At 43.7% G+C, this 23,202-nt stretch overlaps 1 protein-coding gene across 6 annotated transcripts in view; it reads right to left on the reverse strand.

Moving 5' to 3' along the window:
* The window catches only part of GUCY2F (guanylate cyclase 2F, retinal), a 113,520-nt gene that overhangs the window by 29,912 nt on the left and 60,406 nt on the right, over nt 1-23,202 (reverse strand). For 2 of the 6 annotated variants that reach the window (XM_063148677.1, XM_063148674.1), the window contains exons 1-5: nt 21,251-21,342; nt 9,817-10,618; nt 8,607-8,908; nt 6,755-7,109; nt 3,553-3,637 (exon numbers count right to left, since the gene is read on the reverse strand). In XM_063148677.1, coding sequence (XP_063004747.1) covers nt 3,553-3,637; nt 6,755-7,109; nt 8,607-8,908; nt 9,817-10,555 — 1,481 coding nt within the window. In that variant the 5' untranslated portion in view covers nt 10,556-10,618; nt 21,251-21,342. Of the gene's footprint in view, nt 1-3,552; nt 3,638-6,754; nt 7,110-8,606; nt 8,909-9,816; nt 10,619-11,490; nt 12,167-21,250; nt 21,360-23,202 lie in introns of those variants that run through there. The other 4 variants (XM_063148678.1, XM_063148679.1, XM_063148680.1 and 1 more) reach the window with 3 other exon arrangements.

The raw sequence follows: 23,202 nt of genomic DNA on the forward strand, positions 1-23,202 counted from the left end.
TGCTGAAGCTCTGCTTCCCAGGAAGTGTCCAAATATTGCTGCTTATGGGAAGTAGAGACTGATCTGTTTCCTCTTCAGCTCTCGCACATGCAGATCTCCGCTTGTTTCTTTCTTTTTGCTGAAATAAAACTGCCTTGTCTCACCCTGCTGGTCATTCTACATTTTATTCTTTCCCCTGTCCCAGTGGGAAAGGGAGTAATAGAGAAACTGAGTGGGCACCTGGCACCCAGCCAGAGTCAACCCACTACAGGTAGGTACACCTCCTTTGAATTCCCCACATCTGGCTTCCCTGCACCACTGGACCCTGCCTGCAGTGCTGCATCCAGCTCTGGGTCCCTGACTTATGAAAGTCATGGACCTGTTGGAGCAGATCTGGAGAAGGCCATGAAGATGATCAGGGGACTGGAGCACCTCTGTTATGGAGACAGCTGAGACAGCTGGGACTGTTCAGCCTGCAGAAGAGAAGGCCTTGGGAATTCTGTAGAGCACTTTCCAGTGCCTAAGGAGAGGGGCTACAAGAGAGCTGGAGAGGGACTTTTGACAGGGACATGGGGTGACAGGACAAGGGGGAATGAAAGAGTGTAGGTTTAGATCAGATATTAGGAAGCAATTATTTTCTGTGAAGGTGCAAAGGTTACCCAGAGAGGCTGTGCCAGCCCCAGCCATGGAAGTGTTCAAAGCCACGTTGAGTGGGGCTCTGAGCAGCCCAGTGTAGTTGAAGGTGTCCTTGCCCATGGCAGAGTGGTTGGAACAACATGATCTTTGAGGTCTAAAATGGTGTGGGAGTGGGGAAGGACGTTGGTGAAAGAAGTGGACAAATCACCATGCCTTGGCTTGGACTTAAACGCCAAGTCATGAATTACCCATTTCAACATGGATAGCAACAAAAGTTATCATCTCAAAGGGTCTTATCACAGATAGACAACTGGATTTGATCTGCTTACTAATATTAATTGGATGTGTATGTAAGCCATATTTTGTTTTGCTTTGCTTTTATTTGTCATATCCCAAATCATTCTCCATTAGGAGACAAAGACTAGTTTTATTAGTCCAGCTGGTCTGGTCATGAGCAAACCACATTTAAGCACACCAGTCTTTCTTAGGGACTGAAGCTGAAGTGTAGTTAATTTATAAGAGCTGCCTGGACACAAGTTACTGTCTAAACATGCTGTCTGAGTGTCTATATTGTAGCATGGTGCATTTTGAAGCACAGAGCAAGATGTGCCCTTGTAATGGTTGCAGGTTTATACAGAGGGAAAAGCTGCAAGGGGTGAACAGTATGGCACACGTGACGTCACACCTCATCATTTTGATCTCATTGTTTCACTGGACATCAGGGTCTAACTCTGAGCACAAAGCAGCAGTATCTACTAGACAGTCAAAAACGCCTCAGCCAGGAGCAGAAAAGGGAAGGGAAATCTCCCCTGTTGCCCTCAGTGTCACTTCTTTTGCTTAAGGAATTTTGTTAACACTATAGCAGATGACTGATCTGCACTCTCCTAAGTGTTTCCCTGATGAGGTGGACAATAGGTGACTTTTGCTGATGTTACTGTAGAAGGACACCACCACATAAAACAACCCCAAATCACCACAATTCACTTTTCCTCTCCATGTATCATTCTGGACATTTTAGAAGAGCATGGGCAGCTTTTTGAAGCTGAGAGGAAGCCTTGGCCACATAACCACAGGCTTTACTTGGGATGACAATTCTCTAAACACACTGTCCCAAGCCACCCAACTCATCTTCATGAAAAAAAATAATAATTTATGTACCTTTCACAAGGCCATCTGAAAAACCTTGCTTGATAAATCGCATCCTCTCCCTAAGCAGGGAGGAAAGCATCCTTCTGCCAAAAGCTAAGCAGAGAGAGTGGAGTGACTCATTTAAGGTCATGCAGCAGATCCCTGACAGAGCTAAGACCAAAGCTTCCACATTTCAACTCAGACCATGCTGTGGTTTAAATTTAGTTCCAGACATGCCCCTTCCTAATATAAATCACTGTCTGAGTCATGCTGGAATTTTTCTTCCCTTGCAGATGGCCATACATCTTTTCTCATGACCAAGCCTTCCCAAGCACAGCCTGGTGCTGGTGGAAGATCTTACAAACAGAGTAGGCAGAAAGATTGTCATTTATTTACTTAATTGTAGAGGCAGGAGGCCAGCAAACAGAGCAGGGTTTCACAGAGTGGGTGGGTGGAGGCGACCTCATGAGTGTCTGCAGCTCTATCAGAAGCAGCTGTGAAAGTGGGGGAGCTGTTTGGGGCGTTCCTTGCTGGGTGGCCCTTATATCTGGGTTTGGAGGGATAATTCAGGAGTGGAAACAAACATGTCTCAGAATTATTTGAGAGGCAAAGCTGGAGGGAACAATCTAGGAACTCTGCTCTGCTGAAGTAATTGCTGCTCAGTAAATGTGCCTTTTGATTTCAGTCTATTTTCACTCTGAGTTCAGTCATGAGGACATCAATAATTAGAGACAAACTACTCCATGGGCTATAGTGACCTCGCCAAGAGCAATCCATAGCTCCTGGACCAACCAATCCATTCTGGCACTTTTCTACCTTGGATATGGAGTTGGGACACAGATGTGACATGCAAGTATGGGAAATTATTCCTTCCCCAGAACACTACTGCCTTTACTCCTAAGATCTCATGCCCAGACCAATACATATATAATGGGAATGACCAGGGAGCTGAACCCCAGGTCAAAACAGAGTGAATCAACTTGATAATAAAGATGTATCCTAAATATTTGCTTCAAATTCTCTCCAGAGGTATTTTCTTTCTTTTTAGTGCATGGAGAAAATACAGAGGGTCAGCCTCACATGTTTAATAGGGAACATGATTATATTAAAGACAGAAATTCAGGCAAGAATGATCTCAAGTTAGAAAAATACTTGGTTTCAACCCTCGAGTCCTCATAACAGATCCCTGTATTTCGTTTCTATGTCATCCTTTGCACTTCCAAAGTGATAACCACCTTCCTAATGTTTCAGAAACATCCAGCAACAAACTGCTGGAGCAGGGCAAGGGTGTGAGGAGCCCTTCCCCTCAGGAGGAAGGAGCAGCAGAGGCAAGGTGGGATGAACTGACTGCAGCCCCCATTCCCTGGCCCCTGTGCCACTGCTGGGGAGGAAGTAGAGAATTTGGGAGTAAGTTAAGCCTGGGAAGAAGATATTTTTAAGATTTTATTTTATTTCTCACTATCTTACTCTGATTTGATTGGCAATAAATTTAATTTCCCCACATCAAGTCCATTTTGGCTGCTGTGGTAATTGGTGAACGATCCCCTCCTGAGCCCATCTTGAGCCATGAGCCTGTTGTTGTATTTTCTCTCCCCTGCCCAGCTGAGGAAGGGAGAGATAGAATGCCTTTGGTGGATGCCTGGCATGCTGCCAGGGCCAACACACACAAATGTGAAGAGATATGTGGCTGGAGAGCCAAGAGCAAAATCAGACTTTCTGTGTGTGCATAGTCTAAACTGCTGGCTAAAGCACAAGACTAACAGAGAAGTTAAAAGTGGCACCAACTCAAATACCTGTTGCAATTCTCACCTGATGAGAGAAGCCAGGCCCACAGCACACAACACCAGGACAAATAACAGCATTACTCCCAAGAAAATGACAGCAGGCTCAATCCCTGTGCAAAGATGGGAAAAGAATCAGTGAATTAGAAAATCATTTTGATTTAGGCAATAATATTAAAAACATCAATATCAGGCCATTTGATTAAAAAGTCAAATATTCAGCCAGAAGAATGCTGGAAGACAATTTTAATGCATTGTTTGTTTATGAATACACAAATACTTACTAACTTGGCATACATAAGACTTCAGCTATGCTAATTATTTATTTCCATGCACTTTTTTTTTTTTAAGCCAGACTTAGAGCAGTGGACCAGTGGAAAAATAGTTTTTCTTCAAGTAAATAAATAAACAATTCTTCAGGGAATTGTTAAGTTTTAGAGGAAGCTTCTGCAAAGTTGATAACTTTTTAACATTTGGCCCTTTTCTCTTGAAGAATTGAAATGCTGAAAAAAATCTTTATCTTGTGGTACCAAACCAACAGCCAGGGTGAGTCACTGGCCCATCTGGGCTTTTTCATTCTCTGCTGCAGATTTCTTATGTTGAAAAGAGAAGAAGAGGAGGAGCAGCAGAAGGTTGATGTTCTCCTCAACACATCCATCAGCAGAAAGTACTGGAGCCAGATACTTTGCTGATGAGTGTGTTTACTAGAGAGCTAAGGGAAGCTGATATGACTGCATCAGCTAAATTCCAGTGGGAACTGTTTGCTGTGTCTCTTCTGGTTTCTAACTTTTCTATTTATTCTGCTTATATTCATAGATCTATAAACACAAACAAACATGGAGAAATTTGGGTTGACAAAAGGTTCATGACTCTTATGTTACACTGGCACCTATGTGCAAGCACTGAGACCTAGAGCATTGCAGTGAAAGCTGAAGGAATTTTTGAAAACTGGTATTTATTTCAGGAAAAGTCAGAGCATTTTAGCTGAAATATCGCTGCTTAGGCAACCTGGTCTAGTGTGGGATCGGAATAGATGGATGGCCTTGAAACATCCCTCCCAAGCCATACTATAGTCACAACTAACCAGAAGTAAAAGTAAGCTAATTATGAGCTTATGGGAAAGAGCAAACTTACAGCATGCTTGAGGGAATTTATGAGATTGAGTTAAAGTCATTAGGGAATGCTTTAAGGGAGCTGCAGGAGTACATGAAACTTCTCACAGGATCTTTAGGGGAAAGGGCAAACATGGGTAAAGGGAGAGATAGAATGGGTCAGGAATGCTCAAGTATGTGAGAGAATGGGGATGCTGGTCACACATAACCATGCTGTGCATTTTTTTCAAGCATTTGATCACTGCAGTCATTTCCACCTTCTTAAGCCCATCTACGTTTTTTTCCTGAGTAACTCTGCTCTCTGACTGTGTATGACATTTACAGACTTAACATCAACCTAACTCACAGGGAAGGGAAGTCCTGGAGGCTGCAACCCATGAGAAACTGCAAGTCTGGAGTCAGCCCCTGCAGAGCCTGAAGGGTTTGAGAGATGGCTATGGGAGAATTTAGGTTTGGACCATCTGCCATAGGATGCATTTGTGAGTCTGAAGAAATTGAGGCTGTGAGATCTGCTACCAAACTTGGAGCCTTATTATGAGGTGCATAAGAGCAGCACCAGGCCATTTCTGATGTCCATGTCTCAGCAGTGCCTGTAAAGACATAACTCTCCTGTATGTGTTACTCTGCCAGTGACTGGCTGTGTCTGCACTCTGTGTGTGTGTGTGTTTGTGTCCATGTCCTGGGAACACCAGCTCAGCCCTGCTCCTGGTGAGCCTGGAGTTAGGAAGCACAGCAGCCTGACAGCTTCTCATCCAACACCCCTCCAAGCCTAACTTCATACAAAAGCTAGAGTGAGGTTTGTATTTAATTCTAGCCATAAAGTTCAGTCTCAAATTCTAGCGATCATAATAAATTACTGTTTAATTGACAGATGCCTAGAGCTTTATGCCTTTGTAAAGGTATGAACATAAAATCTGAGCTCTCAAAAAATCAGTGGGATTTTTCTATAGACTGCAATGAGATGTTAAATTGCTACATTGTTCCTAGGGGCAGTGTAAAATTAGATATATGATAGTATTATACTTATCTCTTCTATTGCTTGCCAGTTTCTACAAGATCAGTACATCCAGTTTTCATGGAGTGACACTGATTTATGTGTCAGCTTAGTTATGCCTAAGCCAAGGAGAATGGTTTTCTCAGCTACTGGATGAAATATTCCATAGATGTAGTTAACTTCATTTGTTTAAGACATAATCTGGAGCAATAGGTGTAAATGCTTAGTATTTTAAGCAAATATGAAGAGGAGGTTGAGTACCCTACCCTGAGATTTTGGCTTTCCTGTGAACTTCAAGACTGCACCATAGTTGCCTCAATTTAAAAACAATAGGTAAACCCAGTGCACAGTGCTTCCTTCAAACCTAGAAAGTAGCACAGATATCTCTGCCCCCAGATTGATTACTGCCTTGGTTATCTATAATAACTCGAATTATTTTGAGTCATGATTATCAATTTTTTCTCAATGAGCTGAGCTTTGATGGTCCTTCACTCCTCATTGCTCCCTGAAAACAGGAGCAGGGGTGAACAGGCAGGATGCTGAGGGCATCTGCTCTTGTGCAGCTCTCTTAGGCTGTCTTCAAGGCAAATCCTCTTAGTGTCCTGTGCCCCAGAAGGACAGAGACACAGTGCTGGGTGCAGCCTCTGTTATATAATGGTTACTGTTCATATTGGCAGGTGTTGAGTGTTATACCCAGAAAACCCTTCAACATATAACAGTGGTAACAACAACCTTATTGGCCCAGAAGAGTAGTGGGATTAATGGCTCTGGAATTGTTGAAAAAATTGTGTAGATGTGATATTTAGTGGTGGGATTGGCAGTGGTAGGTTAGGATTCAGTGATCCTAGAGGTTTCTTCCAACCATAATGATTCTATTATTCTATGATCTAACAAGCAATAGGAGAATATTGTGGCTTGATGGTGTTACCTCTGCACAGGATTCCCATTCCAAACAGCATGATAACTGGGCATCTTTATATTAAATCCTTGAATTTAGACTTTTCTGCTTGGGGAGTTCTAATTTAAAGGGGTAACCACTTGGAGAGAGAGAAAAGATGAAAAATGAGAAGCATGAACTCAATGCCCATTCACCCAATTTTTTGGTTCTTTCTTTTCTTTCTTACCTTCCGTGCAGAGAACATCTGGATCAAACCAACAGCTGGGGTCTGGTTTGGGTGGAATTTCATTGGGAAAGTGGATGGCCCGGCCTAGGGGCAGCACAGAGGCTGCAGACATGTCCAGCAGGTGGGTTGGGAAAAGCTGGTTCCCATGACCATCTGTGTCCAGTACCACGTACTTGTCCAGCCCCTTCCCACAGCTGTCTGTCTCTACCTGGTGGCTAAACCCAGGGAAGCTGAAGTTTTTTGTGTGCTCAGCTATGGTGGCTCCTGAGGCTCTGACTCCGTTCCTCTGTGCACTGTCCATAGCCATTGCCACGAAGTAAATGGCATCATAGATTGTTCCAAAGAGTGGAGAAACCTAAAAATACATGAGAAATTGAGGATAAACTGCTCCTAACCTTCTGTTCGAGATTGGTGGCAAAAATACTTTCCCCATGGCTAAGCTGTAACTTAAATAGTGAGACGCCAGAACATTAAGGCTCACAGAGCAATGGGTTTGAAGAATCTTAGGTTGAAGGTAGACCCAATATATGCATGATTTTGAATATCTGTCTTTTCTTATGGTGGATTCACAAAATTCAATTTCAAAATATTTTTTAAAACCACGCAAAATTGCATTATGATGGGAAAAGCCAAGATTCTGAGCTTGATGTTCAGCTGAAATTTATCACAAATTTATCCTGCCTCAAAACATTTCACTAAAATATCTTCTATAAATAGGAGATTGAAGTCAGAGGCTCCATACCAAGACAGGAAAAGTGTCATGCCCAAAGGATTGGTGTTCTCTGTCAAAGTATTATTTACCCCAAAGATGCAAAAATCCCCCAGCAGAGCCACAGCAAACTTGTTCTGTGGGGTAACAGAGCCTTTTCTGTTTGCATTGCTCCCTTCCGTGCCAGACTTCATTTAGGAAGCTCTAACACAACTGGTGACTTTTGTAATCACATGGTCATTCACAGCTGGTAGGTGAAGAGAGATTACAGCCATACACCTGTGAGAAAAATGAGGAGTGCCCTTGGGAGCCACAGGCAAATCTGACATTTGTGGGATTAATTGATCAGATGTAGAGATCTGAAATGAAGTACCTGACACTCAATACAGTGAACCTGGGATCTCATTAAAGTGAAGGGAAAGAAATTAATGCTTGCAAGGCATGATTCATCTTCTTCTAAAGTAGATCCATGCAGATCTGATAAATTATGCCTTAAAAGTACTTGTAATTTTTTAAAATGTCATAGGGTGATTTGAAGAATAGCTCAGCTAACTCCTGTATCTCTTCACCAGTATAAGATTCTCCAGTTCTTGTAAATGTTCTCAAGGTAAAAACTGATTTGGTATTTAATAGGCTACCGGGGATGTTTAGATGATCATGCTGACAAAGAATAACCTTGACTATAGTGCTAAGAAGAATGCAATAGCAATGGTCTTAAATATTTCCCTCTAGAAGCATCCAGTGTTTCTTTAGTCTGTCTCATCCCCTCAAATTCTCAGTCATATGGATATCTTACTTTGATTCCCTGCAAAATCCATGGACCTTATCCACCTCAAGAGATACCTTTTTAATTCAAGTCCATTGCAGCTAGCACACAGCAAACCAAATCTGAGAGCCTCAGACATAGCCCCTTTCTCTTGAATTCCCATCATGATCCTACAGTTTAATCAAGTGAGTTATAATGCCAGACATCTGGGAAAAGTGACCTTTCCAGATGAGCGCAGACCACATTCAAATTTCTCTGTATTTTTCTCAAAATGAAAGTGTGCAGGCTGGAATGACTCTTCCCAGTACTTTCTCTGTAACTATTGCTATGTTTCCTACTGACAGGTCCCAGAAAAGCCCAAGGGAAAGACTGTTTACCTGTGTGGCTTCCAAATCCCTGATTATTTCACCACTTTCTTTAGCCTCCCTGAATGCATCATAGAAAGTCCTTTCTCCGGACTCCAGCGTAATTGTCAGCACAGCATCATAAGCCTCCCGGAGCTTGCTGTCATTATCAAAGACACTGAATGAGATGTTTTGGTAAGGCAGACTGTACAGCAAAGTGTCATAGGGAACAAAGATGTATCTTCCATCTGCTAGTCCCATTTCCAGAGCTTTTGTGAGCAAGGCAGCCTGTTCCTGCCCTCCGATGAGAACAGAATGCATGCACAGGAGAATAACTGGAACACAAGGACAGTGGAGAGTGTTAGTAATCTGCCTGGGGTTTTCAACACGACATAGCTCTTGCTATTTCAGTAAAAGAGCTGCCTGAACTACTCTGTCAGGTCAGGTTCTGATGTTATGTGCTGGGGAAGCTGAGAGTCACACCCGTTTTGTTCAACCTCTAGAGGTCTGTACCACCTAATAAAGGAGATTGTGGGTGTTAACCATTTCTGGAGCTGTAAAGAAGGAATGGAGAGAAGCTTTGATAGGAGTGAGGCACAGGTGAAGATGGGCAGTTGTGGTCATTTCTGTCATTGACCCAAACTTGAGCTTTCCCTCTCTGTGTGCTGAGCTGACAAACACAATGCAGCTGTAAGCAGTGCCCAACTTCCAAATGCTCACCCTGCCACCAAATATACAGATTTTAGGTTGACACGGCTAGGCTGTGTTTAAACATCTGGTCCATGCTTGACTGTCCCAAAGTCTGTGCCTTTTCTTGCAAAATGTCATGGGGCCAATGTCTGGTGGGGAGATCTGAAATACAGGACACAGCATCAAAGCAAGATTTTTGATATTGATATTGATTTTTGATATTCCACAATACAAATCACCTTAAATACAAAACCTTCCTATAAACTCTTCTTTACACAAGCCAGGCACAGAAAACCATCTACAATTTTTTTTTCAGACAAGCGGGACCCAGTGTTTCAGGTTGTAGTAGATGATTTTGACCTATATTCATCACATACAAAATGCCTAGCATTCTTTTATGTGAAGCCCTGTCTGCATTAGGATCAGAGATAAAATTCTGCTTGACTTAAATCACTTTAAGTTTTCATTCTCTAAAGTATGTCCATTGGGTAACAATGTGGTCCTACCCTGGGGAAAAAAAAATTTAAAAAAGCATGAGACTCAAAGCACTTACTTTTAATGTTATTAACTTGTTTAACCTTGTTCCAGGTGTCTTCAATGCCTTTTTCTCCCTTATGCACGGATGTAACAATGCCTACAGGTAGCCCATAGTTCCTGAGTGCGGTTGCTGCCTCCTTGGCTGTGTACATCCAAATATCATCACTGGATGCAATGATGCCAACATGAGCCCACCTAAAATATTTCATTATTGTAAGCAAAATTTGCATTGGAGAGGGCAGAGTTCTTGCAAATGCATTATGGTGGATGGTGGAATCCAACTTATAATTGATGCACATCCATGAAAAGATAGCTTTATTCCAGTTTTTCCCTAAATGTGCAGCCACCTCACAGAAGCCAGGGTTTAGAGGGCCTATAAAAGCTGAGGAAAGCTTTCCAAAGTCAAAAAATCTAACCAGAGCTTTTGGCGTGTCACATTCTTCTTGCAGAACCACATAATCCAGCCGGTGGCCAAGAGCTAGTGAAGGATCTCTGCTTATTCGTCCCACAGCTAACCTGGCAGCCACATGGGGAAAGGCTTTGGAAAAGAAGGGGTCACAGTTCCAGGGTCCAAGCAGTCCAATTTTAAAGACAGAGCAACGTACTGGGGAACAAAGTAGGATTATTCCAAAGAGCAGCCACCAGAGATCCTGGAAAAATGTCTTGAATGAGTTTCCAGTGTTGAAGTGATGCACTCTGATGTGCCTCGACAGCGCCCAGGAGGAGCTGTGAGGACTCCACAGGGGAAATGACATTGTTTCACAAGTGGACAGATCTGCACCAAGTTCTTCAGGAAGCAGGCAGAGTGTTACCAGATGCTGGAAGGAAAGCAGATTACGTTTGCCTTTCACCACATGTATCTGTTCCGTGCATGCAGGTACAGCTGAGTCAGCCCAAGCTTCACAGCAGCTCCCAAGGCACAAGTCTTTGGGGAGCCAAACCCACACACAGACAGGTGGGTCCAGCCAGTGTCAGACACGCCATAACCCTTAAATGCAGACTTACATAAACATTTTAATATGTTTTGCAATATACTGTGAAACCAGGCAGTGAGGAATGAGTCTGCTTTGTTTGCAGCGGTAAGTACAAGTTATTGGTACACTGTGCTTCTGGTTCCTAAGAAAGACAGTTTCAAAGACGTGCAGACATGCACCTATATAAGAAAATTAAATGGTGGAGTCAGCTAGGCCATTAGCTTCCCTCAAAAATCCTCAGTGGGTTGTGAATATGAATCAGAGCCCATACAAAGACAAAAACTCACACACACATATTCATATACTTAGAGATACATATGTATGTGCATACAACTTTAAAACTTTCTGGAAAAAAATTTCAAGGGCAACTCAGTCTCTTAAATCTGACAAATTGAAAGGTGGATAAACAGATAATCAGAAAATGAGGGAAAGGAGGATTATGATTTGAATTTAGATAAAGAACTGCTAAATAACTGTCAGGTCAAAACCTTTGTGTATGCAAGTGTGCTTCAAATATTCTTGGTTAAATACTAGGAGCCATAGGGTTGTTTGGGGCTTTTTTTAAATAACAGTTTCCCCCTTCACAGCCAAGCACAGAAATACCAAAGCCATAGCAGGCTCTCCTCCATCTGCAGTGTCACCCCATGGCTTCGAAAACTTTGCAGATCCCAGCAAGTTTGTGCTCTAAAAATAGCAGGCCCCTTATTCTGGCTTACCTGTTCATTCCTGGAGAAGTATTTTTATCCTGGATGCTCCGGCACCGGGACACACAGCACGGAGCACTGCAGGGCAGTCTGTGCTGCAAATGCACCCACAGCTCCTCTGCCTGATGAAGGGAGACCTCCAGAAGGAGCCACCCACAGCAGAGCAGGCTCTCTCCAGAGTCAGTGGCTGTCCTTGGATGGGGGTACCACCATGAGGACAGGCAATGCACGGTCAGCTTCCCTTGCTTTGGCACACGCCTCCTTTAAATTCTTGTGTGCACAGGCCATTCCAGCTGGGTGGGTGCTCTGGGATCCTCTGTGCCTTGTCAAAAGCTTGTTGTGTCCCTTTTGGTGAGGTCCATTTTTCTCCTGAGGGTTTCACAGCTTGGGCTGTAACCACCCAAGCCCTTAGTTCCTTGAGGGTCTTGCTGAGGTCCAAGTCTGCCTCACACTGAACTGTCTCAGTACAGATTGTACTCCAGTGTAACCCAGAAGCTGGCATCTTAAAGCTCTGCCCTTGGATTAGTGGGATTTAATTCCTGGGATTGGCTCCTGCAGAACAGCTCTTTAAATCTCTCTGCACCACAGCAGAGAGTGCTCCTCTTCTTGAGCTATTTAGGTTTGGGGTATGCAGCGTATTTGAGCTTTGGCTTCATCATTTTGCTGATGTGCCATGTTCCCCTTTTTCCTATTGTTGTTTGGTTTTTTTTTTTTTTTTTTTTTTTTGTAGCCATTATGACATACACAGAGCTTTTACACTTACATCAAAGTCTTCTTGGGGGGTTGGACTAGATGACCTTTAAAGGTTTCTTCCAATACAAACTATTCCATTATGTAATGACTCTTGGTTATTTCTATGGATCCTGTATATACCTCCCTAGAGATGAGCCCTCCAATAAACCATTCCCAGGCACCTTCCTCCTGGACCTGGCAATACAATTATCATTGTGGAAAAGCCTTAAATGTCTCCATGCCTGTCTGAGCTAGGAAGCCCCTTGCAATAATTTAGCTGCGGTCAGAGGCCCAGCATTTGTGGTCTAGAGGGAATAATTTGTAATTCAACTACATCATATAAATTATACACATCTTAGTGGCGTGAGTTTAGGAGCAGTTCCTCATGACTAATGATTGAGGGAAGCCACAGAGTCTCTCAGATGCAGTGGGGAGAGCAGCTCTCTCTGTTAATTTCATTCATTTACTCCTATTCATTAATTTCCACAGTCCAAATCCAGGGAGGTTCCTGGGCATGCACTTCATTGAAGGCTGTTACAGCTCAAGATTGTTATCAGGGATTATAAAATAGCTTCATATTTGGAAAGCGCCTAAGACACACTCAAGCCTGAACTCAGAACACTGCTTTGTATGCTACCAGTATATCAGGTTTTGACACCCAGTTTCACTCAAAAAATAACATTAAATAAATATTTTCAGTTGAGAGTCTTATTAAAAAAATATTTGAACTTATAAGTTTGATTTATCCACGTACAGATATGCCTATATCTCTGTCCATATGTCATATGCTCAGTGCTATCTTTCTGTATCAGCAATGGGGCTGCACAGTTTAATTCCACTTCAGGTCAGCAGACTCAGAGTCTCCAGGAGAAGCTGCAAAATTCCAGTGACTCACTTCTAGAGGATGTTTGTTTATAGCATTCAAATCTCAGCAATGAAAGATTAAAAAATAATCTTGGCAGTCTATTCATTAGCATAATTACTCTGCCCTTAACACTTCATACTTTTCCATAGCAAAGTGGGTTGAGAACTTAATCACTCTCTTCATTTTCTTCTCTTTTTTTTTGCTGATGTAATAACCTTCCTTCCATTAGGTAATAACTGTGGCATTAATCCATCCTCCACAGAAAATCTGGTTATCCCAAGTGGCTCCAGCACATCTCTCCATGCTCAGGGTATCCAAGACTAAGGATAACACTCCTACTTCTGCAAAACAAGCTCAGGTCCTGGCATTGCCTGATTGATTTCACTAATAAACAAACAAGGTAAATCAAGCAGCTGAGGCAAAAACCCCCAAGTATTTATGTAACCTATCTGGCTGAAATAAACATTGAATTTTAAAACCCTACTTATATCTCCAAACCCTGCTTATGTCCCCCAACCTTGGTTTTTCCTCCTCACATCTACAGCTTATCATTACTGCCACAACCACACTAGAAAGCAAAGATTTCTTTGCAATGCTTATGTTATTTGCATACCATCAGATTAGTTCCCAACACTCTTCAGTGCTCACTGAAGTGGGTGAGTGACACAACATTGCCTATGGGACAGTAAAGCCACAGCTGCATCGCTTTGCTTTTAATTTTTAGAGCAGGAGAGGGTGCTCTAATCTCTCAGTCTGACCTCTCTCATCAAGCCTGGCCAAGCAGCCTCCCAGGAGCTGCTGCTGCTGCTCTGAGCTCTTCCAGCATCCTGGATACAAAATGTGTTTTGTAATGAATTATACCAGAGGGTGCCGCTGAATAAAGCTGATTTCTCTGGAAAATCTCTGCTGTCAGCAGAGACAGACAGGGAAAAGGCTTGATTCATGTTCTGCTCTCCCTGAAGAAAAGTCTTATATCTCAACTGATTATAGAGAAAATTGAGGGAGAGCAGTACAGCAACACTCACATCAGCCTTTCTCCACATCCTCTGAGCCCTAATTAAAAACTACAACCTTGGAGGATCTACTGGGTTCCTATGGCTACTATTCCAAGAGCTAATTACACTCAACATTAAAAATACCCACTTAACATCTAGGGTGTCTGGCTTCAGCTTCCTGCAACTGGCTCTCGCTCTGCCTTTGCCTGAGAAAGAAAACCAAAACAAAACAGGAAGCACAATAAATATCACCTCCCTGTAGACATTTGCACACCATAATTAGCTCACATCCCAGTCATTCTCTGGGCAAAATAAATTAACAGCTCGTTAAGACTCTTGCCATAGTGCATGCTTTCAGGATTCCATCCTTGCAATGCTCTTTTAACGTTCATTTTTAATTTTCTTTCTTTTGGCCAAGTTAAAACCAGTATCAGTTAGTAAGCCTCACTCCTTAATGCTGAATATAGGTGTCATGGCATCCTTTATCACCTATTTGATTTTTTCTGCACTTTAATTCTATAGCTTGGATGAACACAGTTGCAGAACCACTGATTTTAAGCCTTTTTCTGCTCTCCTTAGTGCAAACATCTGCCTTAGAAGCGTAGTATAAATTTTTCTCCCCAGATGTTTACAAACCCAACTGGTTAAGTAGGTGCTTTTCAAATATTTCTATTTAATCAGAGGTCCAGACTAATTTGCAAGTTATATGAATAATGTTTTTTCTCTGTCTTCCAAGTAATATGCTAGAATTATTGAACAGCACTGGGAAAAAAAAAATCATATCCCAGAGGCTCCACTAGAAAACACTAACAAAGGAGAGTACTCATCTACTATTTAATGTCAAAAGAGCAACTAAGTTCTTTTTTTCTATTGTGCAGACACATTGGCTATGTAACACTAATTTTCTCTTCAATATCACCTTTCAGTAGGATGACATTTTGTAGGTATTCAGGAAGACAGCGTCACCATTTGACCTTACATACCAGAATTGTGACTTAACCGCAAAAGTTACATAAAGTCTGACTGACAAGACTTATTTTCAGTCCAGCCTCATGGTCTGGCATTAGTAAACCTTCACCCTTTCATTCCTTAGAAGTTCCTCTCCACTTTGTCCTTTCCACGACATCGAGTTTGCATGATGTCAACCCAACCTGAGCTCACTTTCTTGACTCTGCAGCACAGGAAGTATCTGATATCCCATGGTGTTGATGGGACTGGAATTTTTGGGAAGGATTGTCCTGCTGTGGCATATTGTCCTGGTTGCAAGATGCAGTCAAGCCCTTGGAAGCCCTTTTTCTCCAGATTATCTGGTTTGCACCAGAACACCAAAAGGTCATCCCTGAGTCCTGCAGAGTCAAGTACAAGTGAGTCCACTTTCCAAAAAAGGCTAGATTTATTTGATTTTCTTGGAAACAGATTTTGTAGCCTGTGAAATCTGATGTCTCTGGCACTGGCATTAGTGGAATATGTGATGCTGCAGGTTTAGATAGTCAATATTAGAGCTGGCAGGAAAGAGTCTCATAATACCAGATGAGATATTTGTACATGTATTTATTTAGGCATCAACGCCCGAGTGTTGAATTTGACAGCCTTCAAATTCACTCCTCTTACAGGGGACATTTCCAAAACTTTTAGAATATGAGAATATGCGAAGTAGCTACTGTTCATAATTTTATTTTTTTTACATGAGGCATAGCCAGACAAGACTTTCAATGAGTAAGTTAAAGCCATCTGCTGAAGGAGATGTCTTCCCATGGGCAGGCAGGTGCTCAGCCATCTCTAGGAGAGCAGGGCCCCATCACAGATAATGGTGACCTGGACAAACCTCACTCCAAATGTCCTTTCCTTCCTCCCTCTTCCCCCAGTTTGTACACTGAGCATGATGCCACACTGTCTCAAATGTCCCTTTGGTCAGCTGGAGTCACCTGTGCAGTCTGTGGTTCCTCCCAGGCACACCCAGCTTCCCCATGAGCATGGCAGTGTGAAAGCAGAAAATCCCTTGGCTCTGGGCAAGCCCTGCTCAGCAGTAACAAAACCATCTCTGCATTATCAACTCTGTGTTCAGCACAAATCCAAAACACAGCTCCATAACATCTGCTGGGAAGAAAGTTAACTCCACCCCAGCCAAAACCAGCACACTCAGTGACAACTGCAATTTCATTGGTGGCCTTGACAGAAAACCTCAGGGGAACAGCAAACCCTCACAGAACTTGCAGAGTTCAGGAAGCTTGTCATTCCTTGGATATTTAAAAAGTAAATGGCTTAAATGAAGCGTGGCAAAAAAATCCCAAAACAAAACAAAACAAAAAAAAACAACAACAGAAAATATCACCATAAATCTTCTGGCAGACAAAGAATGATGGGTTTTGGCCAAGCCTGCACACAGTGAATGATAACAAGATTTCCAAATGCGTCAATGGACTCATGGATTGCTGACGTTCTGCATGATGTCTTAGCCGATGCTATGTTGCAAACTTTCCCACAACCACATAATCTCACTGGAGTATTCATCAGATCCTGACAGATCAGATAACTGGCATTTATCCCTAAAATAAAGCCAGGAAATGACAGTGAATTGCATCTTTGCACAAGGGCTTTACAAGCCCCATAGAGGAAATTACACCAGAACATCTTCTATCCCAATAGATCTTTCCCAGCCTCTTTGGCAGCTTGAGGAAAATAGCCAGATTTACAATTTTATCTAAATTATCTGACCTTTCAAATGTCTGCTGGATAGACTTTAACTTGGATACCGAACCACAGCACAGGCCACCCAGGATTGGTATTATATCTTCCTCCAGCTCTCATCTTGCCTATCAAAAATTTTGTTCTCTGCTATCACAATACCCAGATATCTAGCCATAATTAGGAGCTACAGAAAATCTATAAATCAATGAATTAACTGGTTAATTAGTATGGAGCATGAGCTAGGTATGAACATCCCTGGGTAGATGGAAGGTCTCAGCAGGTAGCATCTTCCTGCAACCCAATGTCTTCATCTCTTCTGCTTCTGCTTCAGCTATGTGTATATATATATATCTTCAGTTCATAGAGTCATAGAATTACAGAGTAGTTTGAGTTGGAAGGGACCTTCGAGACCATCCAGTTCCAACTCCCCTGCCACAGACAGAGACACCTTCAAGTAGATCAGGTTGCTCAAAGCCCCATCCAATCTGGCCTTGAACACTTTCACAGCTTCTGTGGACAACCCATGCCAGTACCTCACCACCCTCACAAGGGAAAAATGTCTTACCAACATCTAACCTTACCCTGTCCTCCATCAGTTTGAAGACATTCCCCCTTGTCCTATCTTTCCATGTCCTTGTCAGATGTCCTATCTCTCCTTGTCCTCTCCAGCTCTCTTGTAGCCCCTTTATGTACTGGAAGGGGCTCTAAGGGATTCCCAAAGCCATCCCTTCTCCAGGTGAAACAACTCCAGTTCTCTCAGCCTGTCTCCACAGCAGAGGTGCTCCAGCCTTCTGAGCACCTTCATGGCCTCCTCTGGACTCTCTCCAACCCATCTACGTCCTTCCTATTTGTATGCATGTATATCTCCATATATCCTCTGGGCTGCTCTTGCAGTGTCTGACAACAGCTTTGCATTGCATTGGAGCAGGAGAGTCACCACCTTTCCGCACCCTGTTTCTCTTCACAGCTCTCTTCCATGAAAAGCCTATGCTCTGCCCCAGCCTTCTAATCCCTTTGTATCCACAGGGCTGGACCAGTGCCTGCTTAATTTGCTGGAATTTAACTGGCCCTGTTTCAGACTGACAGAAAAGCTAATCTGAAGGATTACTGGCATTTTTAAAAACTGTATTTAACGCCTTTCTGACAACCCTCCCTCTCTAAAGGAAATATTTTCATTATTTCCAGAGCCTGGACAAAGCTTAATGAGGGTCAATGTACGTGGTTTCAGAGCACACCTACTTTTAGTGCCTATTAATTGTCATTTATGAAGGCAACCCTTGACATGACTGTTTCCAGGGGACATTAGAACCACATGGATGATTGCAGATGGTTATTTTGTAGTGCTGCTCAAACTCAGTTAACCCATCTAGAGTAACACATCTGTTAAACATATTCTTTAGCTCTTCAGCAAGACCAGAGATAACAGAGCAAAACACATCCCAGGTTCACTTTTTGATTGCCTTCTGGGATTATAGAAGTAATCAGTCGTAACTGCCACCCGAAGAGCAAAACCTGCAATTCAACTAACCACAGAAGGGAGAAAAAAAAAATATAATTACCAATTGTTCATATCTTCATGCCAACAGTGTGATTTTTTTTTTTTAATGGAATTGTAATTTAATGAAGATGTTGACAGAAGCAAGACAAAGGATAAACCTTGCCATGTTTCAAACCTGCTGTCTGCAGGAGTCCCAGACAAGCCCCCAGGTATTAATCCCTTCATCTGAAACAAGCACATCCAGGCTCACACCTCACTAAGTCCCCATTAGCTGCTGCTGCTGCACAGCATGGAATGCTACAGCAGGGCAACTGAGGAATGCCCTCAGGGAGAGGGAGAGGAAAACAGATCAAAACTGTTGGTGGAAATAAGCACTGACCCAGAAGACAGACAGGCATTTTTAAACACCAGCAGCCTGCAGTGTCCTGGTACAGCTTTTCCAGGCGGCCATCATGAAGGGTGCCTTCCAGAGAAGTGAGAGAAATAAACAGCATGTTCCTCATGGAAAAGAAAAGCCTTCAGAGAAATTTGACTTTCTAAGCACATCTGTGGCTGAAAACCAGGGCATTAACAGTTGGGGATCAGCACAGCATCACTGCATTTCATAGAACATTTTATTTCAGACACGATGAAGAAAGGAAGAGTCCCAAGAGCTATAGCTCATCTCTTCTGGTGCCCATTTAAGGGAATTGATAATATCTATGTCTCTTTGGATGTGAAAGTGTCTCTGCTGATTAAAATTCCCTGACGACCTACATCTCCTAAGCTGATAATGATAAGCCTCTCAGGCTGACGGTGTGTTGCTCTGATACCTCCAGCCCTGCTGTGGATGAGGAGCAGGCACGAGGCACAGGCAGTCATTCTGCAAGCCAGAAGGGAAATCTTGAATGCTCAGAACCACAGGAGAAAAAGGGCAGCACCCAGGTCTGGGAAAGCAGCAAAACTGCTGCCCTAGGAAACACTGGGCTTGCCATGGGCAGATCCAGTGGCACAAATGCCTGCAGGTACTTGTAGAGAGAACTGCTGGGGGATTTATCAGAGGAGGGTCAGAAAAGCCCTGTCCTAAACTGTCCATGACTCTCATAGACTGCTTCCAATTTTTCAAGGTTCCAACCTCATTGGCCTTTTCTTCCCATTACAGATCCAGAGATTCCAAAAGCCTCTGAGCCCAGACTCCCAACCCTTGCCAGGGCAGTTCTCATTTGTCCTTTCAAACCATGTCAGAGTGTTTTTATGAGGCTTGCAGTGCTCAAAGGTAGGCAAAACAGAGCAGTCTGGTGAGAAACCACCTCCCCAGTTTCTAGGACTGCCTCCTTCTCAGATGGATTTAGTAGGAGAAAGGCACTGGGGAGGACAGCTCGTCTTTTCCCACTAGCAGTGCCAGCATCAGGCTGTGAAATAGGGACACAGTCCTTGCCTCCTTTCTTCCGTCACTTTACCTTCTGCAGCTGTCTCTAAAGCAGACCATGTGGTCTTGCACAATAAGGCACTGGAACGTGGGGTACCTTTGCCTGTGTTTTAAAGAGCACAAAACATGAGCAGGCCTGCACCTGGATCAACATCACTCTGAGTGACTGAAATACCAAGTGCATAATGCAGCAGGTGCAGCAAAGAGCTGTCACTTCTGCTTCCTCCCTAAGACCGTGGGTGTATGTGCAAGCCATGTTTTACCCCATCTTGAGTAAATTTATGCCACTTTTCCTGAGCACTAGGCTTGTTTAGATGAGGATCTGCCAAATGATTTCCTATCTGGTTGACTGGGAGGAGGGGTGTTGAGCAGGAGTGTAAATATGCCAGCAGTATTCCATCTGTGTGATATATATGGTATCCATGTAATATATAATGTAAATATCAATGTAAATATTCCATCTGGTGAGGAGTGAAGATGTTCATCTACAGCAGTATCCAACTCTGGTCCTATCCCAACCTCTGAGCATTATCCTCTGAGAGGAAAGGCCAAGGAGAAATTCTCCTGGGCCAGGAGGAATCTCAATACAGTAAAGTATGTAAGCATACTACAGTGAAGTGTGTAAGGATATGCTTAACTGTAAAAATCAGCATTTTGCACATTAACTCAGCTCCATTTATTGGATCTGGGCTGGAAAAGCTTTAGTTTTCTCCCTGGGGTTTTCTGGTGGCTATTTCCCAAGTAACAAGCTACAGGGCAAGAGGAAATGGCCTCAATTTGTGCCAGCGAAGGTTTAGATTGGATAGTAGGAAAAAATTCTTCCCTGGAAGAGTTGTCAAGTGCTGTAACAGGCTGCCCAGGGAAGTGGTGGGGTCAGATCTCTGCAGGTGTTCAAATGCATGTAATTGTGGCACTTGGGTACATGGTGTGCTTGGCAGAGCCAGGTTAATGATTGGACGTGATGTGATGCTCTTTGAGGGCTTTTCTAAGCTTAACAATTCTGTGATTCTATTCTAGTTTCTAAACACTCCTGGGCTATGAGATGCAGCGGAGATGGTTACATGGGCACAGTGTGAGCAGAGCTCCTCTCAGTACACCTAAGCAGGTCCAAAGAGGTAGAGGGTACTCCAGGAGGTGAAACAACTTGTTTCAGGCTATTGTGCTTTGTCAAAAGCTTTTTCTAAGTCCAGAGGGAAATTATTTCACCCACCCAGCAAGGACAAGTATGGCTGTCAGCCTTGAACAAACCATCTTGTATCAATTAACAGGCTCTTCTTCTCATCATCATCATCATCATCATCATCATCATCATCATCATCATCATCATCATCATCATCATCATCATCATCCTCATCTGTGTTTCTTCTTTCTTGTGTTCACCACATTCTCGAGACTATAGGCAGAAGAATATTCACCTTTAATTGCCTGGTCCAGCTGCCATCCTCAGCTGCTGGCTGCTTTGCCAGAGCCCCAACACAGGGGAAGTTGGAGCAAACCCAGTATGTCTGTGCCTTGTGGCCAGCTGTCCTACATGCTTCTTCAATCCACAGCCCCCAGCCAGGGGTATGGGACATGTTGGACCTTACCTTTCATCTCAATTGGCCTCAAGCAGCTCAGTGGGTGCCTAAAGTGGCTCTGACTCTGAGGGGGGTTTATTTGTGCTCCTTCTTCCTTGGCTTTGCAAGGGGAAGATCAAAACAAGCTGACATCTGGTTGCACTTAGCTGCTGTGCCGGTTTATGTCACGCCTTTCTTCCCCAGTCTTTATTTTCTTTATTAATCACCTCTGAGCCAACATAGCTGACACACGCTCTACTCACACTCTGCATAGCCCACAAGAGAGCGCTCCTTCGCTGGTAGACTGCACATTTCCCAACTGGTTAGACTGGAAAGCAATTCAGCGGGGGCAGTTTGATCCCTGGGCTCCCCTCTAATCTCCTGCTCATGCTCAAATGCCACCAAAACCAGCTCCCTGGGAATCAGACATGATGCATCATCATCATCGGGTCTGTCAGAGTGTGATTTTTTTTCCAGGAAAGAGATTTGTGCAGGGCACTTGCAAGAAAAACATGAGAGCATGACAAGGGAGGGGATTTCTGTTATCCCAGTCACATATTTTTCCATGTGTAAGTGTGATTTGCCAGTTCATCACTCAGACTAGACCATCACTATCAGGATTTTGATCCTTAGGCCAAGCTGAAATCAGTGCTGGTAAAATATATTTCACAGTCCTCAGCCTTCCTTCTCATATTCCTGTCCAAAAAAGCCTTGGTTTTTCCACTAAGTTGCTGAACACAGTCTGTTTCTCCAATTAAGCAGTGAGCTGCTCTGGAGAAAAAAAGTGTCAAGCCCTTCTCAGAACTCATTTTAATTAAGTTTCCCTCTCAGTGAACATCTGAGTATGATAATACTGAGGACTCCCTAAATGCCAAGCTTATAACCACCCCTGATTTTCTGTTATTCTGAGGGTTTTTCCCTGCTCAGATGAGGCTGGATCTCATCGAGCTATGTGTGCAGCAGTCCTGGTGCTAATCAGCAAGCCAGGGCTGCAGCCCCCCAGCCTCGCACCCTGCAGCTGCAAAGGAATCCATGAAAACACTGAAGCATGATGCCTGGAAAGCACCTTGCTCATTCCTCCAGGGAGCAGCAATGCCCTCAGCCATGGCTAGAGTGATGGCTGGGGGGAGGATGGAGCCTGGTGTCCTGTGTCTGTCACACACGGCTCTGTGTCACACAGCAGTGGAGCCTGTGGCTGATCCATGATCCTGCTGCACTGGCAAAGGTCTGTCTTCTTCAGAGCAGCGCAGCCAGGACATTGTGGATGGCAAGGTAAGTCCCTGCTATAAAACTGGGGAAGATGAGGGGCCCAGCACCCCACTGTGGGTCCTGGGCTGCCCTGGGCTTCATCTCTTTGGATAAACACCAATGGCCATTGGTTGAGAAGCCAGGTCCTCCAAAAATGCCTTGGACATTGAGTTTGTCCCTCCTTTCCCAACCATTGAAGCTTCCTTTCCTCCCAGCACAGCCCTTTAGCTATAAGAAATCCCCTCCCAGCTGTGCCTGTTGGCAGATGTGTCCCCTGCAGTGTCACTGATGGGATTTGAACCCTCCAGCTGATGCCAGGGTGTGTTTCCATGCCCACAGGGTAACTGAGCTCCCATGTAAGTGAGTGTTTTTGGATCCATCAGGGAGATGGAAAATAGCTTAGCTCCTGCTAAAACATTGGAGAAGCTGGGTAGCCCCATTCAGCTCCACTCCCAGGGTATAGTGACACACATGATGTCCTCTGGGTATAACACATCCACGTGGTGTCACACAGGCTTTAGGCAGGAATTACAGGCTCTGCTGGGCCTTCACTGCCCTAGACTGTCTTCTGTCCCACACAGGAGCGGTCTCACAAATCCCTTTTGTTCCCTAATGCCTTCTGACCTCCCTGAGGTGTCCCACCTGGCCTGCCATTGACATCTAAAAAAACCAGTGGTCTCTCAAAGGCTATGTCACACCTATCATCAGCACCATGCCCAGAGAAGCTGCAGGTG

Source organism: Melospiza melodia, chromosome 2 (genome assembly GCF_035770615.1).
Source record: "Melospiza melodia melodia isolate bMelMel2 chromosome 2, bMelMel2.pri, whole genome shotgun sequence".
Taxonomy (NCBI): Eukaryota; Metazoa; Chordata; class Aves; order Passeriformes; family Passerellidae; genus Melospiza; species Melospiza melodia.